Raw genomic sequence first — 26,700 nt, forward strand, 5'->3', positions numbered from 1 at the left:
AGGAGTTGCCAAGTGGTTGGCTACCAGACCCATCAGTCTGTTTAACTCTGGCTCAACGCAGAGAATGGTGGGCAAGCCACCAAGTCTCTCTGCCTTCGGCTCAGGCACAAATTCTGAAACTGTGGAAGACCCACGTTACATACACACATTGCCACTCCCAATGCCGCGCAGGACCGGCCATCCCACTGGGATCTTTCACAGCCTATACAAGACCTGACCAAAACTTAGGATTGAAAATGAAAAGCATTTCTGTTTTCCAGTTGAAGTCACACTCTGGAAACCCTCAGTGCTTCACTCACCATCTTCCCCAGATCAGCTGATAAAATGTTCTTCCAGTAAACATACATCAACCTCTTTCTCTGTGATCACATTATGCCAGTTCTTTAGGAATACTGATTATGGGACTAGGTACAGAAGGCTGTAGAAAACCCCAGCAGCTATGAGGATGTGTTTCTATGTGGTGTTAGGGTGTCACTGCTGCTTCATCTCCCCACTTTACAACACAGGGCAAAGGAGAAAGCAGAAGGAATCACTTGGGGTCCCTCTGAAGCCAGAAAACATTAGAATCACTAATGAGGAAAATACATGTTCTGGCCTGTTCTCTGACTGCCATGGTTGAAGTCTGCATAGGGGACCTTCAGGTTCCCATGTACTCTGCCATGACTGCCCCATCAGGGAACAACAGGATCAGACGCAGGCCAAGTCAGTTTGGCTAGAGGTTCTCCTGAGGAAAAGCTAGCTTTAATGAATCAATTGAGGGGCCTGGAGTGACGCTGCAGGAGAATGCACTGGACAGCAAGGTCAGTTTGAACCATGAGGCTGGCAGTCAAACCCACCAGCCACTCCTCGAAAACCCTGGACAGGGTTGCTATGAATCAGAACTGATTCGATGGCACTTAACAACAATAACAACATCAGAGAACGAAGAAGCCCTGATATCTTAGTGGATTACAAGCTGGGCTGCTAACCACGAGGTCAGTAGTTCGCATCTACCAGTCACTCCGAGGGAGAAAGATGAGGTTTTCTGCTCCCATAAAAATGTACAGCCTCAAAAAATACAGGGTCACTATGAGTCAGAACCAACTCCTTGGTACTCAATCCCCCACGACCATTAGAGAACAGGGAGTCCTGGTGTGGTGCTGTAGGATAAGCACTGGACTGATAACTGCAACATCAGCAGTTCAAACCCACCAGCCACTCCTCAGAAATCCTACACAGAGTCGCTAAGTCGGAACTGACTCGACGGCACTTTACAGCAATATCAGAGAACAAACAGCTCCTTAGAGGCCGAAGAGATCAGTCATCCTACACAGTAAGTAATAAACCTTTCCTTTCCAAAGAGTTCCTCTATTTGATTACAACCTGAGTATGGTCTCCAATAGCCACCGTTTAGCCAATACCTTCAATCAGTGAGGTCAGCATGCTAATTCCAAGTACATCCAAGAATTTAGAAATTAAGCCTTTAGAACCACAAAGCTTAGTCCCTGACCTAATGAGAATATCTTACTCACTGATGACCAGGCACGTACCTACTGACACACATGCTATTTTTGCATGGCATGGTATAGCTGGGAACAGCATGGCTTTTAACCAAGGCAATCAGAGACTTCTTTAAGGTGTCACTTGTATTCTGTTATGAAGACAGTGTAGATGTGCAGATAACAGTACTGAAATGAGATCCACATGTATTTTTAAAGCTTTCTTCATTTTAATGCAAATCTAAGATTATGGAAGACAATCTGAGTAAGTCTTAAAAACTTTTATAAAACATACATAATCTAGTACCCTCTATCTCTGAGTCCTGGTGTGGCGCTGTGGGCTAATGTGCCAAACTGCAAAGTCGTTTGAACTGCAAGGTTGGTGGTTCAAGCTTACCAGCTGCTCTTTGGAAACCCTATACAGGGTCACTATGGGTCGGAATCGACTTGACGGCACTTAACAACAACAACATATCTCTGAAGCCATTTGTAATCATCACTTTTTTAAAAAGGTAATTTCTTAGTTACCAAGTGGAATTGCATATAAACATGAATGTTAATCACTCCTGTAGCTTTATAGATTTGCTTTTAACTTTCATCAACAAGATTGCCTTACCTAGCATGATCCTAAATAGGAGAAAAGAGCCTTCTTAAAAAATTGTTACAAATATTTATTAAAAAGTGCGATTCAGAAGTTAGCGGAGCAAGCACATCATTGCAAATCACAAAAAATAAAAAATAAAAAAATGAAACAAACATACACAAAATACAAGCAGACCAAGAAAAAGAAAGAAAGAAAACAAAGCATGCTGAGGAATGCACCCAAAAAGATGAGGAAAGGAAATTATTTCAGCTCTCTGTGGATGGTTCTATTCTTTTGAAGGGCAAGAGAGGGTGGTGAGAAAGATACTTGCAGTTTCCACTCAAGTTCTGGCTTCAACTGGGGTTCAGCAGCTGCTGGCCTCTTCATGAGGAGAGGTATAAAGATATCCTGTATCCACAGCATGTTTGAGGCATTAAAAAAAAAAAAACCACTCCGAAGCTTGAAGGTTAGTGTCTCAGTAGTTTTAGCTACTTAAACTCCATCCAAGCTTTCGCCAGTTATATTTGGTTTGGCTCAGCTATTTGAATGGGTGATAACAATGAGTTGTCATCTTAAGGGAAAAAGAGAACCAAGCTTGCCCACCCATCCTCACCATTACTCACAGGAAAAGAAAAGTCCAGTCCAGAACCAGCCTTTTGTCATGATAGTTTCTAAGTAAATGCTCCCACCCAGTGTAGGAAGTCACAGGAATAAAATGGTGGTCAGTGAGGATAATCCAGTATCCTAATTCATTCAAGTGTGCTGTGGAGTGGCTCAGCAACCATGTATTAAAGGGTCATCCTAAAAGGTCACGTTGCACCTCTGGGAAGACGTCCTAGGGCAGTAACAGGGAATCAGCAAGGCCCTGGCTCTGACCTCTAGTGGTATCATCAACCCTTCCCAAGGTGTGCAAACTCAGGCTCTTGCTCCTCTTTCTTCCCATTTATTAAAGCCACAAGTTGTTAGCACCCCCAAACCAGTGCTTTTCATTATTTCCCATTATTTATCCATGTACTGCCCCCACCCCCACCCCCGCAAAGTGTCTGGGAAAAGCGATTTCATCCCAGCACTTATCCCTGAAAAGTCTATCACTGTTTTCTGTCGCAAACTGCTCTGAGCCTTCTGCCCTCATTAATACTCAGCCCTCAGGGACTAAGACGCTACAACAGTGGGAAATGAGGCACCCGGAATCCACATTCACCACCGATGTCTCTTTAACAGGACAGAGGTGCAGTCTGAGTGGCAGGAAGGGAGTGAGCAGAGGAAGGAGCTGCCAAAGACAGATGGAATGGGCAATAATAGCAAATTGCACACCTATTCAGTGGTTTTTCTGAGTCACTCAGATCCCTCCACAGGGAGTAAGGTCCAGGGAGGCAAAGCATGACCAGTTGTCACTGGAGCAGGGCAGGTGGTGTGGGGTTCTGTCATGGAGCCAGCGCCGGCATTGTGCAGGCCTCATGCCCTCTTCCCACGAGTCCTTCCTGGTAGCTGGGGTGGAGGAGCCGTGTCAACTGTGGAGCCACAGAGAACCGTCAGTGCAGTGGTTGGTGTGTACGGACAAGAGGAGTGTGAACAGACGGCCGCATGGTGCGTGCTCATTCCCTCGGTCCTTGTGCAGGAGAAATTCGCACCTGAGGGCCCCATCACAGCACGAAGAAGAGGACCAGCACAACCAGCAGGATGGCAAAGAGGATGGCGATGGCACACCACTGGCGCCGGTCTGCAAGGTAGGACAGGAGGGTTAGCTAGCACGCTTGGAGAGAGGGGCAGAGTGAACCCAAGGAGCCTGCATTCCCTAAGGTAGTTCCACTGGACTGAAAACAATGCGAATGATGGGGAGGTGCCTGCTATTGTCACACAGCTCTGCTCCTGGCCTGCACTTTATGTGTGTTCACGGCCTGGCCAGTCCCTCAACATTTGCCTCTTAGTAAATACGTGCTTTGCATCTTAAGTCTTTAATTAAAATCTGAGGATCTTAGCTCTCTAGTGGTTACTGAGTCCCTAGAAAAGGTGTTGACACTAGTATTCCAGATCAAAGTCTGTCTGCTTTTCTTCCGTACCCAAAGTAAAATCATCAATTCAGTGCGTTCTTTTCAGAATGAAAACTATGGGAGGCTGGAGAAGAGAGGAAACGAACAGCTGAAAAGCAAGGGTGATTAATTTTACAATACACCCAGTCAAGAAAGGGGTAAGAGTACTTTAACATGGATTGTCTTTTTGGAACATCTTGCTCTAACAGTAGCTTAGGAGAGGTGCGGAAGGCACGGTGAGTCTGTCCACAAGGCTGAGAGCAGGGTGGCCTGTGGGGGGGATGGGCCCAGGTGGTCCCAGTGGCCTCCCAGCTCCACACAAACTCCTGACTGATCCTCTAGCCCTACCGCAGCAGTGTCTTGGGGCTGATGGGAGATTAAACATAAACATAGTCACACATAGAGCCTGGTGCCCAGGCCTGAGGTGCAGGTCATCATCAGAGACTTCTTCAGTTTGGGGAGATGTAGAAAGAATGGCAGGCTTTCCACAGACTATCCTGGCATTTCCCACACAGGGTCAGAATGATAGAAGAGAGTTTCTATGACCCTTCAGACTAACACTAGGAATAAATCCTACAGGAACTGACATATAAACACACAAATCCTTCAATTAACAGTTCTTCTGAAAGCCTGCAGATTTTAAGACCACACTACCACTGAGAAACGCATAATTTAAAAGTTTGCATCTAGGAAAGCAGAGTTTAACAATATCCACAAAACAATGCTCATTGGATAAACATGTACTTAAAATTATTTTAACAGTCACAGGGATCAAAGCCTTAGAACTGGCCAAGAGAATGGACCCTAAGTTACAGTAAGTAGAGTGAGTGTCCTCTCACGGTAATCACCTTGCTCAATCTCAGACATGTGAGAAGCTAGCCTAGTAACTGTGTGACCAGGGCAAAGACCCCAAGCCTGTCTGTACCTTCTATGTGACGTCTGACTAGTGTCACACAAACAGTACAGCAATTCCAAAGGCCAAGGGAGGCAGAGTTGGCATTCTAATACGTTTAACTATCACTTTAATGGCCAAATAAGCTTAGGATCTAGCATTCAGTGTCATCCATTTAGAAATACTTAGAATCATTTAAAAACCACTCTCATTAAAGTTATGAGCTGGTGCTCTTGCAGGACAGAAACAGGTAAGGCAATGGTTCGCCCCCACACACTTCCACTTCTCCTGACATTGAGCTAGCTGTGCCTCAGCCTCGCCCTCCCTCTCTCTTCTGCCTCCGCCCACTCACTTTTTCTTCTACAAAGAGGTTTTACACGCAGGTTTTCATCCAGGAGAAACAGGCTTCACACAAGCCAGCACAATCCAGGAATGCTCTTTTAAAACCATTTTCCTTTGAAGTGGGAAGTTTCTTCTAGAAGCATGAACCAGACAGCCTCAGGGATCTGTTTCCCTAGCACACGTCTCCTTGCATTTCTTACAAAGGTTAAACTGAGGAGTGGGGACTAGCCGCAAGAGCATCTACCACCTCAGGTGAAAAGTTTTAACCAGTTTTCAAGCTCAGGATCTGCCTCAAAAAGTCAGAGAGAAGCCTGACCCAAGCCATGGTGTTTTCAATTGCCTCATATGCTCATGAAAGCTGGACAGTGAGTAAATAAGGTAGATAGGAGAGTTGGTGCATTTGAGTTATGGTTTTGGGGAAGAATATTAAAAGTACTCCATCTATTGTTGCTGTTGTTAAGTGCTGTTGAGTTGGTTCTGACTCATAGAGACCCTGTCTTATAGGGTTTCTGAGGAGCGGCTGGTGAGTTTGAACCACCAACCTTGTGCTTCCAACCGACCTTACAGTCCAGTGCTTATCTTACAGCGCCACACCAGGACTCATCTGTCTATAGGTCTATAAATTGGATTCGACTTGATGGTTATAGGTGGATGATGAGTTTGGGAAGCTGTTTTAGCTGAGTCCCAATTTCCATGAAAATGAAATCAAGAATATGAAAAACGTTCTAAAAAACGTGAAGACAGGATAATGCCCAGTGCTTCGGGTGCTGTGAACTCCAATGAAAACCACGGACTTTAGTTAAAAATAATATATCAACATGTTAAAAATAATGCACACAAAGCTCAAAATTATTTCATTAAATTTTTTTTTTTTTTTTAAAGACCAGGCTTACTGGTCAGAAAGAGGCTGGAGCAAGCTGAGACGATGGTCCTTGAGCAGCCTTCAGTGCTGGACAGGAACACACCTTCACCATGGAGTGCCCAATCATTCAGGATCAAAAAGGCAACATTTTCCTAAGGACAAAGTTGAAATGGGATAGGAAGAGGGGTGGAATGCAAGTGGGAACCACAAAGGAGGAATTGGGATGACTCTTGTTCCATGGAAGGGATTGTTATCATTGAGCTGATGCAAAAAGTTTATGATTTGTTGAACGTAAAGCTGATGATCTGGTCTGTAAACCTTCACTCAAGATACAATAAAAGTTAAAAAAAAAAAAAAAAAAGTCAGAGAGAAGCAAATGCAACCTCAATGATTCTTTGCTTCTTTCCCTTCTAATGTATTTTCCTGAACTAAAGAGAAAAGATGAGCAGCAGAATTTTGGAAAGTGAGAGGAAAAAGTCACATTATTGGCTCAAAAGAATACTTTCTCTGGGGAGGAGAATGAACAGAGGTTACGTTCTCTCTTGAGTCATTCAAAAAAGTGCATTTGGACTCTTTGGCTATTAGAATATCAAGCAAGCTGTTTGCTTTGGAGCTATCATCACAAGAAAAGTCAACCCATCAGGGAAAACCCTTTCTAAGACTGAAACTCAAAGGGAACCCACAAGCAGTGTATGCTCGCTGGTGACCACACTAGACTACTTGTGAGTGGAAGTGGGGGAAATGCAACAATGAAGACATGGGATGAGTTTGGTCATGTTTCATTGACATCCGCTGACTTTGAGATGAGAGAGAGAAGAGGAGGGCTGGTTTGGTCTGAAGCTTAGGAAGATGTGAGAATTCCCAAGCCCATGGACACACTTCTAGCCACTTGGGGATAGAGCTGAGAGTGAAGTTGCCAGCTGGTCGCAAGTGGGGGGAAGGGTGCAAGAACTCCCAAACTTGAAGACAGTACCCATTTGACCTAGCTTGGATGTCTAGCTGACAAGAACTCAACCAGATGAAGATAAAGAAGTTTGATACAGGGAGCAAATGCAAATTGCTACAATTTGATGAACTTGATCTTTGCTTATGGATGTAGTTGCTCCAGATTCCAACTGAAAGAGGAGTCTTCATATCAAGGATCAAGCTTGTCTCCTCAGTACACTGGGCTAACAGGGATGGGAAACTTAGCCATTGGCTATCAAACATGGGGGGCTATAAAGGCACAAAGTGGCTAGCTTACAAGCTTTCATGAATGTGCTTAGTTTCAGAATGGGGGGGAGTAAGGCAGAATCCCCACTGAATTAGTTTTCCTCTTTTCCACATGGATCTATTGAAAGGGGATGGTGATAGGATTTCATTATGATTCAACTGTGAATAACTGTTATTAAGGCTAATTGTGATTGTCACAACTGTCAATGTAGAAGATGTGTAGCCGTTAGTGGAGAGTAGTTAATCTTTCATTTCAGGAACAGAGGATCCCAGGACCATCAAAAAGAGCATGAATGGAGCATGAGATTCTACCCAGAAAAGCAGAAGAGATGGTGGCAGAGATGGTGGCAGATAGATACAGCAGTTGAGGGCTCTAGGCCCATGGACTGAGAAAGGCTATGTTTCTGTGGGCAGGAGTCTGGCTTAAAAAATGTGCCCTTTGGACATTTAAATGAATATATATTTTTTGTTTTGTATGTGTACATCAAAAAGAGGGGGGAATAGAGGCAAATATTGTGGTTACAAATCCGGCTGCTAACCTCAAAATCAGCAGTTGAGAACTACCAGCCGTTCCGCAGTAGAAAGATGAGGCTTTCTGCTCCCGTAAAGATTTACAGCCTTGGAAACCCTGTACAGGGTGTCACTATGAGTCAGGACTGACTCCATAGTACTTAACAACAACGTTGTTAAATGACAGTACATGGAGGGGATTGTAATCACTGCAATGAAACGAAGCATGATTTGTTGAATATAACTGATAATCTGCCTTATAAACCTTCACTCAATCCACAATAAAAAAACTTAAAAAAAAAAAGTACCATTGCAGTTGTGCTGATCTTTCTCCATGAAGCAGATGGCTGTGGGGAGGGGAGATGTGAGCCTCTTGAGAACTGTGGCTCACACACGCTTGGTTACCGCTTCATCAAGCGTTAGTGGATCTTGTGTTTTCTCTATATGACGTTTCATTAAGTGGCAGTGTGTATTCCAAAAGGTTATGGAGAACAGAGGCACATACAAATTGCCTGGTTGTCAAACTGTAGAAGACACTACCATACAGGAGATTTGTAAGCAGTTTCTTTCAATAGCAGACAAAGATTACAATGAAAACCACAGGAAAGCTGTTAGTGGTGTGATGGATCTCTTTCTACGGCCTTTCTAGTCATAGTCTTGTAACTCCCTCTGAATGACTACGGTGTATGGTACCCAAATGAGGGGACTGGTAGTTCTACCACCCTGACAGGCTTAAAATGAGCCATCCTAGAAGCAGAAAGTGGGGACTACTACCACCAAGAGGAGGAGACTGGAACCAAGTGCATCCTTTGGACCCAGGGTCCCTCTTAGACCCAGGAGCCATAAAAATAACAGTAATGCTGAATACAACATGAGACAGCAAGAAGTGGTAAAAGATAAGCAGCGGCAGCAGACCTTGGAGAACAGCACAAGGCAGTGCAGTCGGGGTCCTGGACCACAGGAAGCTGAGCACCTTTGGGCAGAAATACAGCTTGCTGGTTGAGTGAGGTGCTTCCAGGTACTTGGTGGAGGTAGGCTTGCCAACCCGCAGAGTGAGAGGTGAGCACCTTCTGGCAGAGGTCTACTGGTAGAGTGGGGTGCCTCTGGGCATTTAATGGTAGAGCTAACAAGCTTTGTAACACTTGCCCAAGCAGGTCTGAAGACCAAGAGCAAAGAGGGAGACAGAGAGGCCTGCCTGTGAACACAGCTGAGCAGCTGTCCTCACAGAAGAACTATATCCTGAGTTGTTCCTGATCCTGAATTGTACCCTGTTACTTCCCTAATAAATCCCATAACCGTAAGTACTGTCTCTAAGTTCTGTATGGACACTGCAACAAATGATCAATCCCAGCAGAGAAGTAGAGTGCCGTGGGAGGGACAGCTGGTGTTAGAACTGGTAATAAGGTTGGAGAGAAGAGGTATGTCTGTCCTCAGCTTCAAAGGAATCAGTCTTGGGCTAATGCTGATGGTGATTCTCTCTTTCCCCCTTGTGAAATTAGACAAGGTCAGATACCCCCATTTTTACACTGTCAAAAGTGAAGGGCCTTTCAGGCTAAATTCTGTTTTCTGGCTCTCTTCCTTATACAAATACAAGCAAAGTTCTTGTTTTGCTCACCACACTTTTCTTCTGAGAGAAAGCAGAATAAAGCATAGCCAGACTCAGTGCTATTTATATACACTGAACCGCTTATCACAATGCAAGCACTTTTCTAAATTATTCATACCCAGTCTGCAGAGAAACAAAGACACAGTGCATCTTTGTTCATTTACTCTTTCCCAAACAAAACTGGTGCTGAAGTAGCTACTTGACTTTGTGGCTAGTACATACACAAGTGAGAGGCCTGGTGTTTAAATGGTTATGAGTATAATGCACCATTAAAACTTTGTTTACAGCAGAGTGGTGAGTGTTGAAGAGGGAAGAACAGAGGAACTCAGAAAGAAGACTTTGCAAACCTCTCAAGTGTGTGAAAGATGAATGTATGTCATATATGCCTCTCTTCAGGCAACGAAGAGCCTGCTAGAAGCTTAAAGATACTTGTGTGTGGAAAGGGAGAAGGAAATAACTCAAGCTTTGAATTTCCCTTTACTTTGCATATAACATGCCCTTTGCTCCTTAGGGCCATCTGCTACCTGCCTTACTATACATACATTTATATACTACATATATAATTATGTATATATATATATATATATATATAAACATTTACTACCAGAAACCACAAGATCGGCAGTTCAAACCCACCAGCGGCTCTGTGCATGAAAAGATAAGGTTTTTTGCTCCCATAAAGATTTACAGTCTCAGAAACCCTATACAGGATTGCTATGAGTCAGAACCAACCCCACAGCAGTGGGTAGTGGGTAACACTTGGTAGATACTGCTAAACATTTTTAGGTTAATTATTTCATTTAATCATCAAAGTGACCTTAAACGGTAGACATTACCCAATTTTTATAGATAAGAAACTAAGCCCTAGGGTATTGTTATGTAACTTGTCAATGAATTAAACAGCTAAAAATCAAATGCACATAGAATTTAAATTTTGCCCCCAAAACCGGAACTATTAGGAGCTCTATAATAAGTACCTGACAGGAGGAGACCAAGAGAATAAAGGGCAAAATGCAGGAAAACTAATTCAGCAGGTGGGGGAAAGTACTCATGTGGTTCAATTCTTCCCTCCACCAACTCACCCCAACAAATAAAGAAAGAAGGAGAGATGGAATTTTCATTGACTCAATTATAATACTTCTCATATAGTATGAGTTAGGGAGAGGGTTTTAATAATCCAAAAATGTGAACTTTGGGGAACACATCTTTCTAGAGTAACTAGAAAAGTGTGACCTCTTCATTGCCATCATGGAACCAGTTTGTTGGGATATTTCACACTAGATTTTAATAGAACAGTTTAAATTAGATCTGCAGACCATCTTATTTAGAAATAGTAGGAGTTTCTCTTTTAGCAACATGAAGTCAGTTCAGGAGAAACAATACCTGACTTCTTCATTATTGTTTTAAGTGCCCTATTTTGGCAACAAAACAGGAAAAGTAATCATAAAAAAAGAGTTTGTAATTGCACAGAAAGTTACTCCACTGGAAAAAGCCCCGCCAGCCCACATCAGCCTGCATGGTGGCAGGGAAAAATCTTGTGAAAGTGAGTGTTCTTCTTTGCCAAGACCTTTCCCAGCTAAAGCTACCAGTAGAAGATACAGTCTGTACATATTAGTCTTCCATCTCCTGACCCTAAAGCATTGCAAAAAAATCATCTACAGGAATGGACACATTTGAGACAGAATTTGTAAAATTAAGGTAGTTTCTTAGGCTTTAAATATCATGCATACATACCACTGGTCATATGAGACACTTTTGCAAGTTTCTTCATCACATTGTCCAGCCGAGACTGAGTGCTCTCTAACTCGTGAGAGAAATCATCCAGCATGCTAGAAAGAGACACAGACATATAAGACAGAAGGCGTGCACAAAAGCCTCATCAACCCACTGGCTGTGGAATTAAATCAGGGCCTAAACCTGTTTTAGCAAACATAACGCAGGCAACACTGGGATTCTAGCCTCAACTTCTTGCGGCTAGGAGAAAATGTTTTCAATTTCAGCATTTGGAAGATTTAAAAAAACAGTGCTATAAACACTGTGTATTATCCAAATCACTAGCAAGGCTTGGCGCAGCCCCCTTAATAAAACACATTAATATTTCTGCAGAGAAAACAACGAGAAATTATAGTTGCTATCAGTTTTTTTCCTGGAACAAGAGCTTGCTGCAAACTGAAAATAAACTCTGGATTACAGTTCTCCAGACTTCAGAACTGTGGACGAGGAAGTATGGTACTGACTATGCAATAATCTAAGTTCCATGTCAATGCAGCACTACAGAAAGAAGGCTCTCTGAAGTCAGATGACCAGGCTTTGCTACTTGTTTACTGGCTTCCTTGAACTAGCTACTGCTACTTGGGACAGTTACCTTCTCTGTAAAGAGAGAACAATCTTCTCAACCCTCCTGGGGTTCTCGAGAAGATCATACAGGGTACTCACAGAGATCCATAAAGCACTTTTCATAAATTAAGAAACACGTAACTCCTTCTACTTGGTATATGTCCTCAAGAAATACGAGCTGTGACATAACTAGATGTATGCACATCCATGTTCACTACGGCACTAGTCACAACAGCATAAACATGGATCCAGTCTACATGCCCATCAATGGAAGAATGGTTAAACAAACTTTGGTACATACACACAATGGATGACACAACAATAAAGAATCTGACAAACACCTCACAACATGGATGAACCTGAAGGATATTATACTAAGTGAAACTAGTCAATCACAAAAAGGCCAAATATTGCATGAGACCACTGTTGTAAATAGTTAAGAAAAGATTTTCTTGCTAAACGAAACATTCTATGATGGTTACATAGATGTTTACATAGAGGGTTGGGAGGGAGAGGGAAAAAAAAACTAAATATAGGTAAACATTGTTAAAGAAAGAGTATCAGCCCGTGGACCTGGAGATGGTGAGACCTGGGGACGCCTGAGCCCATGGACAATGACACAGCCACAGAGGGCTAGAGCTGAAAGTGAAGCATCCAGCTGATATGAAGTGAAAGGGGTCGCACAAGAACACCCAAAGTTGTAGATAGTACCCATTTGACCTAGCCTTGATGGCTTGATAATCAGAATTTGACTATAGGAAGATAAAATAATAATAATAATAATAATAAAAAGAACAAAACAAATTTGATCAAGGAAACGAGGGTAAATTGCTACAATTTGATAAACTTGACCCATACTCATGGAGGTAGTAACTCTAAATACCAACAGAGAGGGAAGGAGTCTTCACATCAAGTATCAATACTATCCCCTCTGTTCACAGGGTAGATAGGGATGGGCAACTTAAGACATTGGCTACCTAAAATGAGGGGGTGATAAAGGTACAAAGTGACTGGCTTACAAGGTTTCAAGGCGGAGCTTAGTTTAATAGTGTGTGGGGGAAGAAAGAGTCTCCACTGAATAGTTTTTATCTTATCTAGAGGGTCTGGTTAAAAGAGATGGGGGGGATAAGATTCTTATGATTCAATAATGAATAATTGTTATCATGACTAACTGCTAATGTCACAATTGTAAAGGTAGAAGTTTTGTAACAAAAACAGGGGCATAGTTAATCTTACTGTTCAGAAACAGAGGACCCTAGGACCATCAAGGGAGAAGAGCACAAGCAGAATGTGGTACCCTATACAGAGAAGCAGCGACACCAGAGATGGAGGCAGAGATGGGGACATGGAAAGAGGGAGCAGGTAAGGACTCTAGATTTGTGGGAAGTGAGGGACTAAGAGATGGTGGCCAGGTGGCAGACTTGCAGAATGTGCCCTTTGGTGGTGTAAATTATTGTATACGCCTGAGTGTTTAAAAAGAAAAGCTAAAGTGAATAGAGAGAAACAGTGATGGTACATGGAGGGGATTATAATCGTTGTAATGAAACAAGTGTAAGATTTGCTGAATGTAAAACTGATGATCTGCCCTGTAAACTTTTACTCAATCCACAATGAAAACCTTTAAAAAAAAAAAGAATGAAAGAGTATCAGTAAACCTCTTTATTTTTAACTTAAAACAACAACAACAAAGAAATGTGCTTTAATCAAATATTCTCCTTTAAAGCACATAAAGTTATAACAATGTTTATAACTTTGTTATAAAATTGAAAGAACCTGGGACTAAACCCCTGATGGCTTTACTCCTCCCTAATCTATACTCACAGAGAAACCACGTTTTCTTCCCACTAAGACAACTGGTCCCAGTATGCTTATTCTGGTGTTTTCCTGGTTCTAAAATGGTATGTCTGCTACTTCTTATTCCATCTCTATGTCCCCACAGGTTTTATGCCTTTAAAAAAATATTCTTGACTGATAAGTTGTTGCTGTATCAGTTTCAACTCACAGCAGCCCTGTATAGGGTTTCCCAGGCTGTGAATCTTAAAGGGCACAGAAAGCCTCACCTTTGTCCCACAGAGCAGCTAGTGGATTCAGACTGCTGACTTGTGGTTAGTAGTCCAATGTGTAATCCACCACATCACTAGTGGGCTTTGTTTAGAGAGGGGACGGAGATAAAGGGGTATGTTCAGTCCACCAATTTTAGGCTCTGTTATCTACTAATCACCAGGCTGTCCTACCCACAAAATAGCTCAATTGGTCCCTTCCTGTCCCCAAACTGGGGTTTTAGGTGAAGAACCCACTTCAGATAGAAATGAACTATAGATGCCTCAATTCCTGCAGTAACCTCCTGTCTGGTCTTCCTGTTTCCAGTCTTGCTCAATTTCAGTAAATTATCTAAATGATAAGCAGGTCTTTCAAAAATGCAAATCTGAACATGTCATTATACCTAACACAGCCTCTACTGATGTCCCATCCCCATGTGAATAAAAAGTTCAAACTCCTTAATGGTGTTCAAAGCCCTTCCTGAAATGTTCTCTGCTTCCCTATAGCGAAAGTGTGCAACTTTCGCTCAGTCCGCATGCTCCAGGAACATTAACCTCTTCTGTTCCATGCCATTTCTCACTCTGTATCTCACACACGCTTCTCCTTCCTACTTCATTTTCTCTTCATCACCTCCTCCCACCTGGCTGCCCCTTCCCCAGCATTCCCCTGCCTGGCTATCTTCTCCTCCTCACTTCTGCCTTAAGTAAGCTTTTCTTTCTCAGGGATCCTGGGCTAAGTTTGAGCTCTTGAGCATCTTGGACTTCCCCAATACAGAAGTCTTCCCCTTCTCTGTTATCACTTAATGGCTTGTATTCATTTATTTGAAAACCATTTTGCTCAAAACTTCTCTGAATGGCAAAGGTAGTATCCCTTGTGTTTGTTCCTATTAACCAACCACACCCCCCGCCCAAGGGCATATGGGAGGCTTGGTGCAGAACAGATGCCTATTTAACTATTTATATGAATGAATGAATGTGTAACACAGAACACAAAATTATTATAGTAGGGGAACTTCTGATTTATCTTGATTGACCTTTTTTTTGAAGAAATATGCGAGAACATTTAAGGATGTTGCTGTTGGGGTCATGAGAGCAAAATGATTATTCTAAGGAAGATCAAATAAACCTAGGTTAGTTTGGTTTTCTTGTGTGACAAGTTATTTTTTTGAGAAAGGATTTTTATTAATTAATTAGACTTAAACTAATAAGTGGGTTAGTTGTTGGGCTGCTAGCCACAGGGTTGGCAGTTCAAATTCATCAGCTGCTCACTGGGAGAAAGATGGGGCTGTTTGCTCCCATAAAAATTTAGTCTGGAAATCCCATACAGGGTTACCGTGAGTTGGAATTCACTCGATGGCAGTGGGTTTGGGTTTTTCAGTATTCATAAACTTAAATGTTAAGACTTAGGATAAAAAGTTTGGTTCAATTCAGCAGGAAAGTCATGGGATGATGAAATTAATTCATGACTACAGTGCAGTGAATTATTTAATGTCTCTTCTAGCCATGTTGTTAAGTGCCACTGAATCAGTTCTGACTCACAGTGATCATGTGTAGAGTTTCTAAGGAGTGGCTGGTGGGTTTGAACTGCCTATTGGTGTAATGCTGCAAGAAATGTGCTGGACGGCAAGGTCAGTTTGGTTGGCAGTTCAAACCCACCAGCAGGGGTGGGAGCAGAATCTCATTACCATCAAAGGAAAGTCAGAAATGGAGTTCTGGATGGAGAGATCCCTGTGCATTGAACCTCCTCAACCCTGAGATAGAAAGCTATGACACTGAAGGAAGGCATAGGAGCAGCAGCAGCAGAACCTAAAACTAGAGCAGAAGACAAAGAGGTGAGCTTCTCAGCCACAGAGCAAGTAAAGCTGAGTGACTCTGGACAGTGGGTCTGCCGACCCGTGGGTACAAAACTGTGTGTCTTAGGCTGAGGCTTATGGTGGAGTGGTATGCTCTGTGGGCATTTAACAGTAGCCTTAAGAGAGCTTTGAAACTCTGGCTAGTGTGGTGCCTTGAATTTATTGGATATGGCTTTTCTATCCAAAGTCTTTCTAATTCCCACCAAGTGATTGGGTGGTACCATGCAAATAAGGTATACAGGATTCAAAGGCTAGAACTGGTTAGTTTTGCCCTCCAGCTAGACTTAAAAGGAGTCATCTCAGAAGCAGAGATGGAAGATCCCATGACCATCACGAAGGAAGAGCATGAGACATCAAGAGGCAACAGAGCATGAGCCATCAAGGTCCTTTAGGACAAACCCCCCTCTAAGACTGAAACTCAAAGGGAACACATGAGCAGGTTTGTAAGCTTCCTGGTGACAGCATTGGTCTACTTGTGAGTGGAAGTGGGGGAAAGGCAGTAATGAAGACATGGGCTGAGTTTGACCATGTTCCATAGACTCCTGTCGACCTTGAGATAGATAAGAGAGAGAAGAGGAAGGGTCTGGCTGGTCTGAAAGTTTGGGGAGACTTGGGAACTCCTGGGCCCAAGGACATTGACTAGAGCTGAGAGTAAACGGTCCAGCTGGTATGAAGTTGGGGGAGGTACACAAGAATGCCCAAACTTGATAGTACCCATCTGACCTAGCTTGGATGGCTGGATGACCATAACTCGGCTACAGGACGATAAAGAAATCAGGAAGCAAGTGTAAATTGCTATAATTTGATGAACTTGACCTTTACTTAGTAGCTCAAACAGATGAACTGGATGTAGTAGCTCAAAATACCAACCGAGAGGGAAGGAGTCTTCTCATCAAGGATAAAACCTATCCCCTCAGTACACAGGGTTGATAGGGATGGGCCATGTAGACACTGACTACCTAAAATGGGAGTGGGGGTGGGGCTATAAAGGCACAAAGTGGCTGGCTTATAAGTTTTCAAGAGGGAATTTAGTGTTAGAGCAAAGAGAGGAAGGTAGAATTCCCACTGAATAGTTTTCATCTTATCTAGATGGGTCTGGTGAAAGGAGATGGGGATAAGATTCTTTTGATTCAAAAGTAATTGTTATCATGACTAATTGTGATGGTCACAGCTGTAAAGGTAGAAGATGTGTAACAGAAAGGGGGAGTAGCTAATCTTACATTCCAGAAACAGTGGACACTAGGACCATCAAGAGAGAAGAGCATTAGTAGTACATGAGATCCTAACCAGAGCAGCAGCAACACTAGAGATGGAGGCAGAGGTGATGGCATGGAGAGATTGAACAGCTGAGGACTCTAGACTCAGGGAAAGAGAAAGGCTGTGTGCTGGTGGCCAGGAGGCTGGCTTGCAGAATGTGCCCTTGGGTTGTTTAAATGATTCTATATTCCTGAGTGTTTTTGTGTCATACATCAAGGAAAACAAAAGAAAAGAGGGAATATTGTTTAAATGATGATGCAGGGAGGAAATTGTAATCATTGCAATGAAACAAAATACAATAGGATGAGTTCAAAACTGATGTTCTCCTATGTACACTATCACTGAAGTCACAATAAAAGCTTTATAAAAAACACATTCTGCGATGTAAACTGTCACTCAATTCACAATAATAGTTTTTTAAAAAACAGAGGCAACTGCATGAGACAACAGTAGAGAGATGGTAGTATGGAGAGACAGAACAGCTTCCAGCTCTAGGCCTATGGACTGAGTAAAGCCGAGAGCAGAAGGCTGGCTCATAGAATGTGCCCTGTGGGCATTCACAGACTGGATAAAGAACTCTGTAACACATGCATGAGCAAGGCAGAGACCAAGGGGCCACATGGCTAAGAAGCCAAAAACAAGAGTGAGGCGTGCCTACAGTATGACAGACAAGTGGAGTTCCAGACAGGAGAACTGCTGTGTCCTGAGTTGGTTTTGATCCTCAACTGTACCTTGTTCACTTCCCTACCCTAATATACCCCATAATTGTGTGAACCATTTTAAGTTCTATGTGGCCATTGCAATGTATTATGGAACCCAGATGTGAAGCAGCATGTGCTTTGGGAAGAATGGCTGATGTAAGAATAGGGTAAAAAAGGTTGTATGGTGGAAGCACATATAACTTCAGCTTCATAGGAATTGGCCTTGGGCTGATTTTAAGTATGATTCTCTTTCCCCCTTTTGAAGCCAGGGGAAGTCAGACATGGTTCCCATATGGTTCTTAAAGCCAGTGAAGGAGAGGCCTGCCTATAGGCAGGGCTAAGGAGAGGCTACCCTCACTGGAAGAACTGTACCCTGAACAGTTATGACCCTGAATTGTAACCTGCTAACTTCTCTAATAAACTCCCCAACTGTGACTATGGTGTCTGAGTTCTGTGTGGCCAATGCAATGAATTACGAAACCAGATGAGCAGAGAAGGCTGTGGGAAGAATGCGTTGGTGCCACATTTTAGCAATATCCGAGTCTCTTCAGGACAAACATCTCCAGACATTACAGAGTCTTGTTTGTGTCACAATCCCATTCATAAGTGTACTGTTAAGTATGTACCCTGGGGAACAGTTGCATCTGTTTTGGAGGCACAGTAAAACAATAACTTTGCCTAAATCTTATAAATGTTATCTGATAGCTTTGCTTCTTTCGGAAAAGCTAGTCTGTAATACAAAATAAAGGTGCCATTCAAACCCACCAGCCATTCCACAGAGAAAGATATGGCAGCCTGCTTCTGTAAAGATTTCAGCCTCGGAAACCCTATGCTGCAATTCTACTCTGTTCTACAGGGTCGCTGTATGAGTCAGAATCAACTCATCGGCAATGGGCTTGGTGTGCTGTTTTGGTTTGTACGTACAATAGCTTTTGGTTTTACTAACCATGTAATTGTTGGGCTTTTTCCAGGTCTCATAGAATGGCTTTTCCCCTCAATTTCACTCCAGTGAAAGGAGCCTCTCAATACTCACACTGCCTGTTCCTCCAGCTCCCCTCCAATGCGCTGGGACATGTTCTTCAGCACCCCGATGCTGCCAGAGACCAGCTCCAACTGCTCATCCTGCTGTTCCACAATCAACTGGTGCCAAAGAAATGGGAAATAAGCAATTAAAATCCATCTTACCTGGTTCCAAGCCCAGCACTCTAGCAGCTGCTAGCTTCTTTGCCAACTTGGGACAATTCACATTCAGAAGCAAAGCCCAGAAATCAAAGGACCAGACCGTCGCCTCCAAGAACACACTGCTCAAAAGGCTGGGTTGTCAGGCTCCTGATAGCTCCTGCTGATCCAACTTGTGAATAGTCAGCGGGGCTTGAAACCACCAAGAGAGACTGATTCTGGTTGGCCAAAGTCCAATTAGAAAGCACACAATGTCCAAAAGCACATGTGCAGATGACCAATGAGACATGGGATGTTTGGAATAGATGCCGTTGCCAGGACCAAGGCTGCCTGGCTTAGAAGTCTTGGGATGCCAGAAAACCATGCAGAGCTCCTTCCTCCAAGACAAACTAGAGGAGGTCTTGGCGGGGCAGTAAGTCATATCAAGGACAACTGCTGATCGACCAAGAAATACTGATTTTTAATTATGTTGCATGCTCTTCACATTTTTTGACACAAGTGTACTTTGCTGATTACAACATAAATCTTTTTTACATTTGGTGACCTGAGCACTGGAGAAGCTCCAGCATGGCCTCAAAAAAAAATTTTTTTTTATTTAAAGTTTGACTTTAAAAAGTAGACAACTGGCTAAGCAAACACACGAAAGGAAAAGAACAAATCATTTTCTTGCATTTCACAGATACTGCGTTTTTTACAAATTGAAGGTTTGTGGCAACCCATCATCAAACAAGTCTATAGGTGCAATTTTTCCAACAGAACGGCCTCACTTTGTGTCTCTGTGTCACATTTTGGTAATTTTCTAAATATTTTAAACTTTTTCACAGTGCTATTGCACACTTAGTAATCTACCGCAGAGTGCATGGGATTTACTTGATTGCAACAGTAGCTTTATTGTGGTGGTCTGGACCTAAACTCGTAATATCGCTGAGGTATGTCTGTACATAAGAAATAATACTTAAGAACCGATAGTATAAAAAAGGCCATATCCTCAAGTCCCCAGATACATTTTAGTAGTTTCTTTTTATTAATAACAACAGCAGTAACAGACACACTCAACCTCACTTTCCTTCTATCCTACACCTTCCCCCAAATCAACTGTTTTTATAAAATGATAACAAGTAATTTCAATGAAAACAATTTTTCCTGAGTGTACCTTTATAGATTAAAAAAAAACCCAAAAAACCCCACAAAACCTGAGCATACAAGTGCAGGCTGGGGAAGAGATTTTCTTTGTAAGTCAGTAGACTTGGGTGTCATTTTTGGACGTCTGATCTGCTTTTCATAATCAAGCCAATTCTCCTGAAATAGTGGTTGGTACTCTAAGGCTTTATAAATCCTTTATGTATGCAGTCACTATATAGTACACAGTCTACTCAAAGAAGAGCTCTAGTCCAAGGTGATTGTCAGTAAGCTGCAAAACACCACAGCTGACAGGAAACTAAGGGAAGAGATCCATCCTGCCTCCCCTTTCCTTGTCCCCAGTTGTCTTGGAGAGTACGTACCTGCTGCTGTGCCTGCTGCTCCTCAATGAAGTGGGAATTGGCTAGCTGCAGCTCTCGATCGAGGCGCCCATATTTATCCATTGTTCCAGCATTCCAGTTCTGGCCGCCACTTTCTCCTAGCAGTGCCTGTGTGAGCAGGGACAACTGGAGTCAGGAGAAACAAGTAGGTGTTACCTCTGAACAAGAGATGCATCACTGGGTGGTATAGAGATTTCGCATCTATCTTGTAGCAGAGTGGATTGGTGCCAGTGATAGGATTTAACGGACCCAGAAAGGGTCCTGTTGTTGTTGTTGTGATGTGCCGTGGAGTCGGTTCCAATTCATAGCGTCCATATTCAGGGTTGCTGAGGCTGTAAATCTTTATGGAAGCAGAAAGCCTCATCTTTCTCCCACGGAACAGCTGGTAGTCTCGAATTGCTGACCTTGAGGTTTACAGCCCAACTCATAAGCACTACACTATCAGCGTTCCTTTGATCCTATATAGATAGATCTTTAAAAGAGAACAAGGCAAGGCAGGCATTCTTTACTAATTAAGTTTGGTTTAAGGAGCTCTGGTAGCGTAGTGGTTACAAATCTGGGATGCTAATCTTACAGTCAACATTTAGAAACTACCAGCCGTTCCGCGGGAGAAAGATGAGGCTTTCTGCTCCCATAAAGAGTTACAGCCTCAGAAACCCTATGCAGGGTCACTATGAGTCGGAATCAACTCCATGGCATATAACAACAACAACTGTTTGGCTTAAAGAAGACTTCAGGGCAAAGTTTTAGTTTTAATATATTATCTCAGTGCAATAGTTTTGGGATTTAATTTCGTTTCCATGGCTCCAAAATCTTTCACTAATATTTTATATCGTGGGACGTCAAAAACCCAACTGACTACTTACTAACAATCCCCCAACCCCACTCTGCTGCCTCAACACTGACACCGACCTCTTCAAATATAATATGGCCAAAGGTCAGGGCTAAGATCCAGGAAACCCACAATATAAAGTGCTGCCTTCTGAGTACCTCTGCTCATAGCTCTGTTGTGGGTGCCCCTGATGTGCTCAGAGCTGAGGCACCCACAAAAAGCTTTGGGTCTGCTTTCCACCAAAGACAGTCACCACACAGCTTCTTGGCTGAACTACTGGAAGCACTCAGGTTCCTGGACCTTCTTCAAATAAATCCTGGTGTGGCATTGTAGGATAAGCACTTGATTTGCATAGTCAATTTTAACCACAAGGTTAGCGGTTCAAACTCACCAGCTGCTTCTTGGAAGCCCTATATAGGATAATTATTAGTCAGAACCAACTCAACAGCACTTAACAACAACTGCTCATAGCTGGTTTTAAGGCTGTTGGGCTTTAAACAATCCTGGTCATTTTGATCCCACTCTATGTAGAATCCTGTGGCCCAGAGAGAAGTTGTTCAGGATCAGAAAAGGTCTGAATCATGCCCCTAGAATATATGTTGTAAAGCCTAACCTCTATGCTTTTGAGAATGGGGTATCTTTGTTATGTTAGTGAGACAGGATTAGAGAAAGGTAGCTTTTGTGATAAAAAAGGGATTAAACAAGGAAAAGAGATGAGTTAAGAGATGCCAATTACATGAAGACTGCCAAGGTGCAAAAGCTCATGAAAGACAAGGAACATCTTCTAGAGCCTTTCCAAGAGCTGCACTCTGAGAATGTGGACTTCTATCCTCCTAAACAGTGTGGAATTTCTGTCATAGCAGCACAGGATAACTAAGGCAGTGATGCACTATTGGGCTGTGGTCAGAAAACTGGGGCTCCACGAGGGCCCTGTGTGCTCCACAACCAAGGTTATTTTTCTAGGTGATCCACGGCTGACACTTAGGTGGATGTACAGCACAGCATCAAGAGCCATCAGTCATACTATGAATTAGCTTAGGCTTTATCAAGTCTGACCCCAGCAGCATGGTTTAATGGGAAAGCAGATGGAGAGAGGACCCAGGGTGCCTGTGTGGAGGTGGCAGAGTGGGAGGCCCTGCCACGTGGGGAGCTGCACCCTACCTGGTGTCCACCTGAGTGTCTGGAGAACCCTGGCATTGCTATTCCTTGGAAATTGGACTCCATGACATGTCACTCATGGCCCAAAATAAAATTCTAAGTCATACTTGAAAAGGTAATGTATAAATACCCATTTTATTTACATTAGGTCAACTGTACTATCTAAAGAATAAAAAGAATTCCACTTAAGGGTAATAGAGGAGGATATGTGTTACCTGCCTCACTGTCACAACTGCTTCCCTCAACTTCCTCTCCACTAAAGTGGAAATGCAATGGCAAGTCCAAAACCAGGCGCTTTGGGGCTAATTCCCTAGCTTCTTTCAAGAGCCAGAGAGTCTATCCTCACTGGCTCTAAAATCAGCCCAGCCCACTAACTGAGGAGCTAGTGTTAATTCATAGACCCCTCCCAGTGTGTTTCCGAGATTAAAGCTGCTTCATTGAAAAGCAGTATTGGTTCCCTTCCAAAACTGAGCTCTCTGGTGGTGGTGGTGGTGGCAAATCAAGTGAAGGTGGTTTCTTGCAAGCTCCAGGAACTCAGCATTTCTCATGTAAGAAATTCAGGAGGATGGGTTCCCACGTAGCAAACGTATGTTGTGCCCCTTAGCTCCATAGCTAGCTAGCTCACAGACTGTCTTTTATGACTAATAATCCTTAATAACTATGGTAAATAACTGTGACTGAGAGTTTTTAATTTCTTGTCACTCTCATCCAAAAGTGACCAGATACCAGTTCTTACAACATTAAGAATATTAAATACATTATTGTAGAGAAGAAAAAATCAGTATATGCACACATATATAAATGCACACACATTTATTCTCACACGTGACACACAGGGTCTCCCTTGATATTGTACAGGAAACCTAAACCTTTTCCTGAGGTCATCTGTAAAATAGTCTCATTGTTAAGGCACCCTAAGAGCCAAATGGTGAATCCATAATCAAAATGTGGGTGTCTTGTGAATTCATAGGACGTAGAATGCGTCCCAAGAACCTCGCCCGCCTCCCGTCCAGTGAGTGAATTCATTTAGAATAAGGGCAAGAAGACTTCTAACTTTCTTTTTGTTCTTAAATGTGAAATTGAGATCAAGTTGTTCTAAGACAAATACAACACACTTCATGTTTGTAAGCAATTCTAAGTAAGATGTTTGGCAAGAAGAAATTCCCTAACTGATTTTGATCCAAATTTACCTTCTGTAGCACAATATTAAGTGTTGTACCACTACTGTGAGAACTGTGAATATGTGTAACTTTTTTTACTTTTTTTTTTAAGTATTTGCCCTGGGGAGAGGGAAAAGATATTGTATAATCATATATGCTTTAAATCATATATGTTTTTTAAAAAATTTTTCCAGTAAGGATTTATTCTCAGAACACCAAGTAAATTTATCTCTATATTAAAAAAAAAAATGTAATACACACATATTCAAACTATATAAAGAGCCTGTTTTAAAACTTACAGTATTGTTTAGTAAAATTATCTGTTCTATGGACCAAATATAAAATATTTATAAATGAAGATGCATTTTAAATGTCTATAAATGGTGTCATAACTAGAACATGGACATTATGTAAGTTTCTAAGAATTTAGAGGAAAAATTATAAAGGCTTATGATATATCAAAAAAAAAAGAGCCAGAGAGTCTAATGGGATGGGCTAACTAATGATGTTTCGTAGTCATACTGTTCAAATAAAGAAAAAGGAAGGCAGATAGGAAGAAAAAAGAACCATGATTGGAAAAATGATATGCAAGGAAGGGAAAAAGGAAAATTAAATCTCCTCATCTTCAAGCTTTTAGGATACTTGGTTTCAAATCTGAGTGTGTCACCAAATACCCAGGTATAAAATAAGGCTTTATATTATAAATGACTGATAACTAGTTAGTTAAGCTGATTTCACTAGTTAAAAGGATACTAAATATATGGGTAGTACCGTTCTAGAATCTGCCGAGCACGAGGTTAACGTAAGTCATTTAAAGCAAGTAATATCATTTAACATGAAGTCTTTGTGAGGATTCATACTCTTTAGCAAAATCGATAGCTACAGAATTTATAGAATACAGTCTGTCACAAAATCATCTAACAGTTTAGCCCACAAAACATTCTAAACCTAACCAATAAAATCTACAATCAAGCTAAATTCTAGGTGACTATTACAGTTTTTCAAATGACTACATTTTAACGGTTAAAAAAGGTGTTTATCAACACATCAAAGCGTCTAATTTTTTAAAAAAGTACTTAAGACAAAGAGATTTGGTTTTACAGGCATGTTTAAAGTCCCTCAAAAGTCTTCACATTAAATTTTAATTATTAAACATCGAGTGACTGGCTACAGATTTAAAAAAAAACAAAGAGCCCACAGCACAATCCCTCCTCACCCTGAAGAAGCTTGGGGTCTAGTACAGAGAAAGACACATCAATTACAGACAGCCTGACTCAGACCATTACCAACAGGTGCAGAATCAATCCAGGAGCAAAGTGCCATGGTAAGTGTTGAGAAGGGTAAGTAGAGGGTGTGATTCCAGAGGATGCAGGGGACAAGATCACAGGTGTGAGGAAGGAGAGGGAGGGAGACGGTGACGGGGCAGGCTGACAGGACTTTCTCGAAGTCCAATCCCAGCTTCGAGGCAGGGTCAGCAAACACAAGTCTTCTGTTGAATAACACGATACACGGATGGTCAACACTGTTTAATTCCAAATCTCTAAACTTTAATCGACACTGTACAAACCCCGTTGTTTTCTTACCTGTCTATTTTTTCTTTCAGCTAGTGCCTGCACAGATGAAGTTGACATCTGATCCTTCATGTCCTAATGAGGCAAGCAGAAGAACACAAAACAAAAGAAAAACATTCTTAGATTAAATACAGTCATGAGTATCAACTCACACACTTGTAAAATATGCATAATTTATTACCTTTAAAACAAAACAAAAAGACAACATTTTTGGTTTTTTTAGTCTCAAATGTAAAGGAAATAAAGAGAAAGATTTTCCCTTAAAGTGAGGTAAACTTTACACTAAATTTAAACAGGAGGAAAGAGGAAGGGACCTGATATTTACTGGGCACCTGGCACAGCCCAACCAATCCCTGGTAGGGCTGTAGGATAAGTACTGGACTGCTAACTTCAAGGCCACAGTTTAAACTATCAGCCTCTCTGTGGGAGACAGATGAGGCTTTCTGCTCCTACAAAGATTTACAGGATTCACAGGTAAACATAATCTCAAGATCACATGACCAGTAAATGGCAACCCTAGGGGATCTGCTCAAGTGTTAATAATCTTCCTATAAAATATGTGTGAAACACTATGCACTTCAAATAAAATATATTCACCAATAAACACCAGAGTTGCTTTGGAATAGTGGTATATCACTATTTCTGAGTTGGATTCCCGTGAAGTATAGAAAATTTCTAACAGGAACCCAGGTGGAGCTAATGGATTAAGTGCTCGGCTGCTAACCAAAAGGTTGGTGGTTTGAACCCACCTGAAAAATGAGGTAGTCTGCTTCCATAAAGATGTACAATTTCAAAATCCTAGGGAGTTCTCCTCTGTCCTACAGGGTTACTGTGAGTCACAACTCAATGACTGTGGCCAATAGATAATTTCTAATATTAGAAGAAATTTTCAGAGTGGTCTAAAAAATAATCTTGTATGGAAAGTAACAAATGGACCCATTACTTAATCTTAATTAAGCAAAATGCTTTACTAAACAAGAGCCATTTTTCTTTCTGTTGGCATATCAAATTTAAACACAACCCAATATTCTTTTTTTTTTTACGTGTTTTATTGTGAATTATATGATAGTTTACATGGGAGAACATTAGTTCTACATTCATTCCATCATACATCATATCATTGCCATGGTTACAATCCCCTCCATGCATCATCAACCGACCAAAGGGTATACCCTGCAAGCCTGCCCCCTACACTATCCCCGCACCCACCCCCCACCCTACCCCCAGTCTTTAGCACACAGCCCCTCTCCCTCTCTCTGGATCTAAAGTCCCCAGCTGCTCCATCGCTCCACGTCATTGTCTCTGCCTCCAGCCTCCATTTCAGACATCACTGCTTCTCTGGGTAGGATTCCACTCTCGGCTCTTCTCTGTTGATGGTCCTAGGACCTCCGCTCCTAGATTGAAAAGGTATTCCCTCCCTTCCTTGCTATAAAATGTCTACCTTTATATTTCCAACCTTCACAATCAGTCCTGATAACAATTATTCACTATTGTATCACAAGAGACCCATCTGTACTTCATTTCTTCAGCTCCGCCTAGGCAGACTGGATACTACTCTCTGGAGATTCTGCCTTCCTC

General features: G+C 42.1%; 1 protein-coding gene across 1 annotated transcript in view; it reads right to left on the reverse strand.

Annotated features, from left to right (window-relative positions):
• Nucleotides 1–3,704: 3,704 nt before the first annotated feature.
• The window catches only part of STX6 (syntaxin 6), a 111,539-nt gene continuing 88,543 nt past the window's right edge, over nt 3,705–26,700 (reverse strand). Inside the window, exons 4-8 of the mRNA XM_006876430.1 lie at nt 25,135–25,197; nt 20,384–20,509; nt 18,736–18,842; nt 11,250–11,344; nt 3,705–3,781 (exon numbers count right to left, since the gene is read on the reverse strand). Of these exons, the coding sequence (XP_006876492.1) occupies nt 3,705–3,781; nt 11,250–11,344; nt 18,736–18,842; nt 20,384–20,509; nt 25,135–25,197 (468 nt within the window). The remainder of the gene's footprint in view (nt 3,782–11,249; nt 11,345–18,735; nt 18,843–20,383; nt 20,510–25,134; nt 25,198–26,700) is intronic.

This window comes from Chrysochloris asiatica, unplaced genomic scaffold (assembly GCF_000296735.1).
Source record: "Chrysochloris asiatica unplaced genomic scaffold, ChrAsi1.0 scaffold00379, whole genome shotgun sequence".
NCBI lineage: Eukaryota > Metazoa > Chordata > Mammalia > Afrosoricida > Chrysochloridae > Chrysochloris > Chrysochloris asiatica.